Raw genomic sequence first — 8,740 nt, forward strand, 5'->3', positions numbered from 1 at the left:
ACATTGAATACATATTTACATGTTTAAACGTTCCTAATTTCCTAATCCTAGTTTAATCAATATTTTTTCATTCTATTTTGAATACTTGCAATATTGGCTGAATTTCCCCTAACACAAATCTTTTAAAGCGATAGATTGAAGAAGCTTCTGATCAATAGGGGAGATTATCGCTTCAAAGAGATGGTAAATCTTTATTTGTCTACCTTTGATATTTACTTCCGCGTTGCAACACGAACACTCACAGTTAATAGGTCAACTTAATTATCAATGTTCATCATAACATGATCAATATTTAGCGAGTTATGGATGTGTAGTTCTCTATATGGGGAATTGACGTACCGGTAAGTTGTTTGAAGTATAATCATTGAATATAAATGAGCTAAAAATACATTTTCAAAGGTCTGAATACATATTTGGTGCACTTTCGATTTTAAAATTTATATTTTCTGATGTGAACTGTTTCCACTAAAATAACGGCTGACTTGACTTAAATATTTTTTAATTAAAAAAGGCTGTTTCACCCTTTTACAGATGATTGCAGATAATTGCAAATAAACAATTGTAACAAAAATGTCGGATTACCGGGATGTCTTTCGAAAGCCGGAAACCCAGAACTGGTTTAAGGCGGCCATGGGTATGAACATCACACGTGACTGCCTGCTCCACATTGTAAAAGAGGCTATACACGAATTTTATCATACGATCCGTAAAGAGATAAACCGAAAACACGGAATCCTGGAGAACGCTGTCTGCAGTCAGTGTCACACTCCTAACGTGCTGCCTTGTGATACCGATAATAAATGCTGCAAATACAGAAAATGCGCATTTCATGCAATTTACAAGCCGCAGAATTGCCCCAGTAACAATTTATGTAATGACATATGTACTGAAATTGTAGAAAATCACCGATTCCGCAATCGTTCAAAGCCAAAAAGCTTTCAAGGCCCCACCTGGGTAAACACCGATGCGTGCAAATGGTGTGTACACTCGTGGCAGATTGCAAAATGTTATCTCTCAAAAGACGGCTACAAAGACGTAAATCAAGCAGAAGATACCGACTTCAATGGCATAGTAAATGTCATATACAACTGTGAATTCTTTCAAAGATATTTTGCGGAGGACCTGACAATAACGGAAAATGTCTGCACAAAGGTAATATTATTGCAGACGGTCTAGTTATCTTAACATGAACACTTTACAATTAAATTAAAAATATGTGTGTATAGTTAATACGAATTTGATTGTTTAATACTTTCCTTTTATGATCCTAAATCATAGGAATTTTTATGTACTCTACCATAGGCTAACAACTAAGCTATTCAGAAACTATTCTAAACGTTTTTATTAAATAAATTACATAGATTAGCGGATAATTTGAGAATGATCGTAATATCTGGCAAAAACTCTCAGGGATGTTAACAGATTATACCTACATACACGGAATAAATATATAATTCAATATAATATGAACATATGTTCTACCTAATTTACTGGCAAAAGCTAATTTGATACCCATGTATAATAATACAAATTTGGACATTATTGTGTACATAACTTTATAATTGTTTCAATAATAAATAATAATGCATAAAAAAACTCAATACTCATATTTTGCTTGATAAAGCGTTATTAATCTACCAAGCTTTTGCAATTATTGTGTGCTGTTTAAGCCTCTAGAATTCCACGACAGTTTTGTGGCTGCGACATACTGGTTAAGGTGTTTGCTTAGCGACTCGGAGATCTCTGTATTGATCCTTTAAGTGGAAACGTTCTTTAGATCACCCTTAAGACACCAAATACCGGTCCTACCCAGAAAAATGTAATTGTATAATGTCTTATTCAACTAAAGCTGGCTAAAACTGTTGATTTTAGCATATACTGATTAAACATAGATAATCAAAATAATGTCACTTGTCAAATCAATTTTTATTGTAATGATTATCAATTTATTAAAATGCTACACTGAAGGACACCATGCTTGTTTCGCGAATGAAACATTTCATAAATGTGCGTATCTCCCAGAGTTTTAATATTCTTTCACATACCTTTGTCGCCTAGTTTGAATTCAGTCGCCACTAAAAATACTAGCAATTTTGTGGCAATTCATAAATGACAGTCTTAACTGCATACATTTAGTTTGTAGCGTCTATTCAAGATTTAAATACAAACAAACATAATGTAATTTCATCCATATTATTTATTTTAACATTCTTATAAACATGGAAAAAACAGATACATCAGTTTTCACAAGCTCTTATTCATATGCGGTCTTTTGTCCGTAATATGTGAACCATAATTAAGCAACAGACAAATAGTTGATGGTACGATGCTTGAAGATTCCAGATCTTTTAATGAATACCTACTTGTACTGTATGATGTGTATACTTATGAATAAGTAATTGACTTTCTTTCTTTATCTTTTTTTTTAAGTTGACATTATAAAACAGAATGCATACAACAATAAACAAATCATGCGAGCACTCATGCTAATGAATTATTGGACACAAAGGAAATGACAAATTGATATTTCAGGCTAGAGATGTTGGGCGTGACGTTCGCCATGCGCCCTCGAACGCCATGACTCAACAGGAGAGTGACCGAGCCATCGACACTCTAGTAGCGTTGTTGCAGAGCCTTAAACATGCCGATCACCAGGCTGCTTCGAAGTCTGCAGTGGACAAATTAACACAGGTAGGTCAAAAGGGTACATTATATGGTACAGACTTTACAAACTGTACAAACATTACAAAATGCGTTCCATTAAAGAATTGCAATTTCATAAGGTAGCATTATGCACGTCTTAACTCGCCTGGACACATTGTGCTAACAACATGCTTTGTAAGTCGTTTGTAGACCGTCGTCAACATTTACCTAGTTAACACTCTAAGAAGCATGCCAACATTTACCCAGTTAACACTCTTAGAGGCATGTCAACATTTTCCTAGTTAACACTCTTAGAGGCATGTCAACATTTACCTTGTTAACACTCTTAGAGGCATGTCAATATTTGCCTAGTTAACACTCTTAGAGGCATGTCAACATTAACCCAGTTAACACTCTTAGAGACATGTTAACATTTACCTAGTTAACACTGTAAGAGGCATGTCAACATTTACCCAGTTAACACTGTTAGAGGCATTTCAACATTTACCCAGTTTACACTCTTAGAGGCATGTCAACATTTACCTAGTTAACACTCTTAGAGGCATGTCAACATTTACTTAGTTAACACTCTTAGAAGCATGTCAACATTTACTCTTTCAACTCTCTTAGAGGCACTAAACATTTACCCAGTTAACACTGTTAGAGGCATTTCAACATTTACCCAGTTTACACTCTTAGAGGCATGTCAACATTTACCTAGTTAACACTCTTAGAGGCATGTCAACATTTACTTAGTTAACACTCTTAGAAGCATGTCAACATTTACTCTTTCAACTCTCTTAGAGGCACTAAACATTTACCTAGTTAACACTCTTAGAGGCACGTCAACATTTACCTAGTTAACACTCTTAGAGGCATGTCAACATTTACCTAGTTAACACTTTTAGAGGCATGTCAGCATTTACCCAGTTAACACTCTTAGAGGCACGTCAACACTTACCTACTTAACACTCTTAGAGGCATGTCAACATTTACCTAGTTAACACTCTTAGAGGCATGTTACCTAGTTCACACTCTTAGTGGTATGTCAACATTTACCCAGTTAACACTCTAAGAGGCATGTCAACATTTACCTAGTTAACACTCTAAGAGGCATATCAAAATTTACCCAGTTAACACTCTTAGAGGCATGTCAACATTTACCTAGTTTACACGCTTAGAGGCATGTCAACATTTACATAGTAACACTCTTAAAGGCATGTTACCTAGTTAACACTGTTAGCAGCATGTTTTTATCAAATCTGTATGTAACTGTGTCTGATCATTTGTCTAAATGATAATTTTGCCGAATTCGAAACGAGGTCACGTTAGGTCAACCACCAATGTATGAGGTCAATTTGAGGAAAAAGGTTGTAAACAAACAATATAAGTTACATTTATAGTCGAATCTTCTTGAATATTCGTCGGCGCATGTGTTTAAAAGATGTCTTGGCTAAGTTGTAAAATGGTTCCGGTTTATCGCAAACCATTCCTTTTATGGTTAACCTTGTGAACACTCTAGAAGCCACATTTCCCTAATCTTCATGAAATATATGTTTTTTTTAAAACTGTAAAATCTTGTATGAAACTTGAAAGGTAATGGGGTTTGTTATATTGGTTGTGTAACTTTGTAGACAGTAAGACTGGTAATCCACTACGTTTGTTAAAATAATGCCCCGTGTTATATCCTTGCCAAGCCCCAGGGGTCAAGTGATGAATAGACGTATATAGTAAATAACTTTAAATATATTCCCTAAAAGAGCAAAGGTCAGTGGTTTACTATTTGATATTTAACATAGCATTGTGGTCATTTACTAAAGTTGTTAAAATCATGCACATATGATGTTAACTGGACCAGAGGTCACATGAATTATTAGGTAATATATACTAAATAACTTTGAACATCTTCTTTGAAATCGCAAGGGTCATGTGATTAAATATTAGAACGATAGTTCCAAGTTCATTATAAGTGTCAACAATAAGAATTCTTAACAACTAGGTCTTTGTCGAAAGTATACTGCACAGTTATCCAGCAAAGATAGATAGACATTAAAAAGCAGAAATGACAACCATAAAGTATCGCGTAGAGTAGTCCATTCACTTGATCCAAGATCAAGGGGTATATTCAAGATAAATAAAGCGATGATTGATCTGAAGCGCTCACCTGAGTTCTAGGTTAACCAGTTGTCAAAGACATGACCGGGTGCCGTACTATTTCACCTCACTTAATTCAAACATTGCTTTGAAGTTTTGTTCAAAATATAGATACTTACACTGTATCATCAAGACTGAGTCATACAAATTGCTTCTAGAATAGTATTATATTAAATTAACAATCGGCCTTGATATTGTCAAGATAATATTTTGATTAAGTTTAATTATGGTTTAGTCATTGATGTGGCTTCTATAGTAACAAGTTTTCTTTAAGATTTAACGTAAAATTTGGCATGATATAAAAATACATATTTTGAGAAAAATAACGTTTTTTTTTATCAAGATTGAGTCTTCTTGAATGGAAACAATGTTTTTTACCTGGTTAACTAGCTTTTCGATTTTCGTCACCTAAATTGGAGCTAAGCTTAAATATTATCCAAAATAACTCTCTTAAAAATTCTCGGCAAAATTTGAGACGTACATGTGGCCTCTAGACAGATTTTAGGATATTTCTACGGTATGGCATGATGACCTGGTATTTTGACTTGAACTCTGGAAAGATATTGTCAAGATAAACAGTCGGATTCCGTGCGGTCGCTGTGGCGTGGTGGATATGGTGTCCGCCTTGCGTCCGGTATTTCAAGGATTTGATCTCCATTGTTGAAGAGTTTTTTAGATTCTCCGTATCGACACCAAGTACTGATTCTACCCAGGGAACGGAGTCGAGATTATATCAATAAGCCTTAGGCTTTCCATGCAATCGAGCATAAATAAATATGGTTAAACTTGTTTTAAAACAATCGGACCAAGTCTCATCCAAAAAGATTAACTATTTCAGCAATAGAGTATTTTCAAAGTTATTGTATTTATTGTTTTTACTTGAATTGTGTCCTGAGTATATTTCGGAAAAGAGGTATCGACTTTTAACTGTATAGCCTGTCACTCTTGCTTTAATAATTTCACAGTAATTGTCCTTGTGAATTATCATACTGAAAATTTGTCAACTTTATATCTTGAATAGAATATCAGTAATCAAGACAAAACCTCATAGGTATGTAGCCTGCATAGTTGGGAAACCAGTTCTTAAAACTGAACTGCCTTTGCCCTGTGACAAAGAAGCCTGAGGGAGGGGGATATTTCAGGCACGACAATAACAGTTGATGTATTGGTTAACGTTGAATTAAGTTTTTTTATTGGAGTTAAAAAAGGGTAAAAAAATCTGTATTTAAACTTAAAACAAACGTTCACAAACAATCTAAGTATTAATTGTTGGATTTGATCTATATTGATTTCAAATTTTACAGTTGAAGAACAATACACTGGCTATAACAGACGAAGATGTAACGAAGATTCTTGAAGCATTCAAAGAAAGTTTGACAGAAGAAATCAAAAGAATTCTCTTAGACGAAAAGGACAAACTTGTAGTTACAATGGAGAACACGGGCAAAAGCATCACTGCAGAAATCATAAAAGCTGGAGAAGAACAAATTGCGATTATAAAGAGGACAAATGAAGAAAATTCATGCATAAAAAGCAAACGTGCAAGCAAGGGCTTGGACTCGGACCAAGATCCAGGAAGAACTGGCAATGACATTGCACCGGGCGCATCGATTGAGAGTCCATTTGCAAGAGACAGTCCATTATTCAGTAGGTGTTATATATGTTAATGGAATATAACGTTTTATCATTAAATACGCACGACAACTATAGTTTTCTCTGTAAAGTAGTTCTGGTCTTTTTTCTTATCATAGACATGTCAAGTTTTTGAAATTATACAATAAGGAAGAAAACTCCCATATCAAATACAGAGACAATGGTACAGATGGGACATATAGATTATATGCCAAGATTTACAATCTTGTTGGAATAAGAATATCTTAATAGTGGGAACATCTGAGGAAATTCAGTGGCATATAAAATTACATGTTGCATTTATTTGTTTACCTTAAATATCAGTATACAACCTATGTTTTTATTTCTTGCAGAAATTAAGGCCTGGTTAATAGAACAGTACCAGTCGAATTGTGTCGCGCCGGTGTCGATGCTGGATCCTGACATAGATGTACCTTTAGAACGGATCTACGTTCCCCCGTCCATCAACGAACTTAAGAGAGGCCAGGAAGATAGATGTGGCGGGATTGAGACGGACAATACATCAAGGGGGGAAGCCGACGTGAGTTGCTACAAAGAGTTGCTTCATCGTGACGGGAATCAGATTAATACAATTTACATCCAAGGCGATCCGGGTTGTGGCAAAACGACCTTTTCAACAAAACTGGTTCTTGATTGGTGTAATGTCCATTCGGAAAATATTATCAGCACTAAAACAAATATCCCGACAATGACCACTTCCAGCAAGGAGACGTCGAAAGAAACACATTTCAGCGATCTTGACGCTTTGCGAGACTACACATTTCTGTTCTTTGTGTCATTACGTGATTACAGTGGATCAATGTGTAACGTCAGTCAGATGGTCGAGGATGCAATAAAAAGCAACAAATTACCTTGGGATGACAGTGTCTGGGAACATAAATGCATTGTTCTTACAGACGCCGCAGACGAATGGTACCACCCCGATTTATCCTTTCCTCGGCCATGTGACTATGCTTGCAGGTGCGGTAAAGACCGGAGTATGCCGCTGTACTTACAGCGAAAAAACATTACCAACATTATAACCGCACGACCGTGGAAACTTGCCAACCGCAGGGTGAGCGATAGCTTAACGCGTATGTTCCAAATTTCCGGCGTTGCGAACTACCAAACCTTGGCGGAAAATGTCATTAATGTTTTAGCTGAGAAAGACGGTATTTTGCAAAAGGCTCAACAAAGCAAATGCAATGATTTCTTGAAGAAATTAAAGAACAAAAACATGATAAATCTCATGACAATACCAGCTATTTGTGTGCAACTCGTTCATCAGTTTTACGTTGGACGTTTAATGGAAGATTCATTATGTGCTATATACATGAATATGCTAGATATGCACATAGCCAAGGGGTTGCACAAACTTCAAATTGAAAGATTTTGACACTGAAGAAATTTGCGTTAAAGAAATAGAACACATATTTGGAACCGGAAAAAATAAGTATATGTCGGCTAATGGGTCGCTGGTTCGCTCTGCAAGTGCGCTTGCGTTTAAAACACTAACAGACTCTAGTAAACAATCGTCGCTAGTCTTTGCGGAAAACACAATCGCAAACCACATGACGAAAACACAACTTGATTACTTACTTCAGACAGGGATTATCACAAAGAAAAAATCGTTGGCGCTTAGCCCGCAAAAGAATATTCCATACATGTTTGTACACAAAACTATTCAGGAGTTTCTAGCATCGATGCATATTGCAATTAATCAGACGGATATTGAAGACATCCTGAAAGACATACAGAGGGTGAATTGTGATGGTGAGTCTATTCTGGACATCGGTCAGTTATTTATCTTTACGTGTGGAATGTGTGCTCCAGTGGCTGAAAGAATGTCAAAGCACATGATGGATGTCATAACAAGCGACATGAAAAGCCAGCTGCTTTCTATTTCAGACCAGGAGATGGATCTATTTTCCACGCCTTATTTAGCACAAAGAATTTTATTGGGTGGCTTTATTGAAAGGTTGGCGAATAAACAGCCGTGCTTACAACTGACACTCACTCATATATCACTTGATGATTATAGAAGACCTACCATCAAGGAAATCGATGCTTTAAATACGTTAATAGATATGAACATCTCAAACATCACAAGCATGGATGCATTTTACTTTTCCAATTCTCAACAGTTATTAAATCGTGTACAGGAAATTATTTCGCAATCGAGAGAATCATTGTCGTATCTGCGGCTTACAGACACGAGTCACTCAGACCTTCAATTAGACCTACAGGGTCTTAAGCTCAAGAGCTTATTTTGTGCAACAAATACCGTTTTAAGTAATTTAGACTGCACCTA

The 8,740-nt window shown here is 35.8% G+C and overlaps 1 protein-coding gene across 1 annotated transcript; it reads left to right on the forward strand.

Moving 5' to 3' along the window:
• The first annotated feature begins 210 nt into the window (after window positions 1-210).
• LOC127853471 (uncharacterized) lies at window positions 211-8,531 on the forward strand. The gene is made up of 5 exons (XM_052388019.1): window positions 211-341; window positions 532-1,152; window positions 2,533-2,691; window positions 6,102-6,444; window positions 6,783-8,531. The coding sequence occupies exons 2-5, from the start codon at window positions 571-573 to the stop codon at window positions 7,823-7,825; spliced, it is 2,127 nt and encodes a 708-aa protein (XP_052243979.1). The 5' UTR covers window positions 211-341; window positions 532-570; the 3' UTR covers window positions 7,826-8,531.
• Window positions 8,532-8,740: the final 209 nt, after the last annotated feature.

The sequence above is a fragment of the Dreissena polymorpha genome, chromosome 12 (genome assembly GCF_020536995.1).
Source record: "Dreissena polymorpha isolate Duluth1 chromosome 12, UMN_Dpol_1.0, whole genome shotgun sequence".
In the NCBI taxonomy this organism is placed as follows: domain Eukaryota; kingdom Metazoa; phylum Mollusca; class Bivalvia; order Myida; family Dreissenidae; genus Dreissena; species Dreissena polymorpha.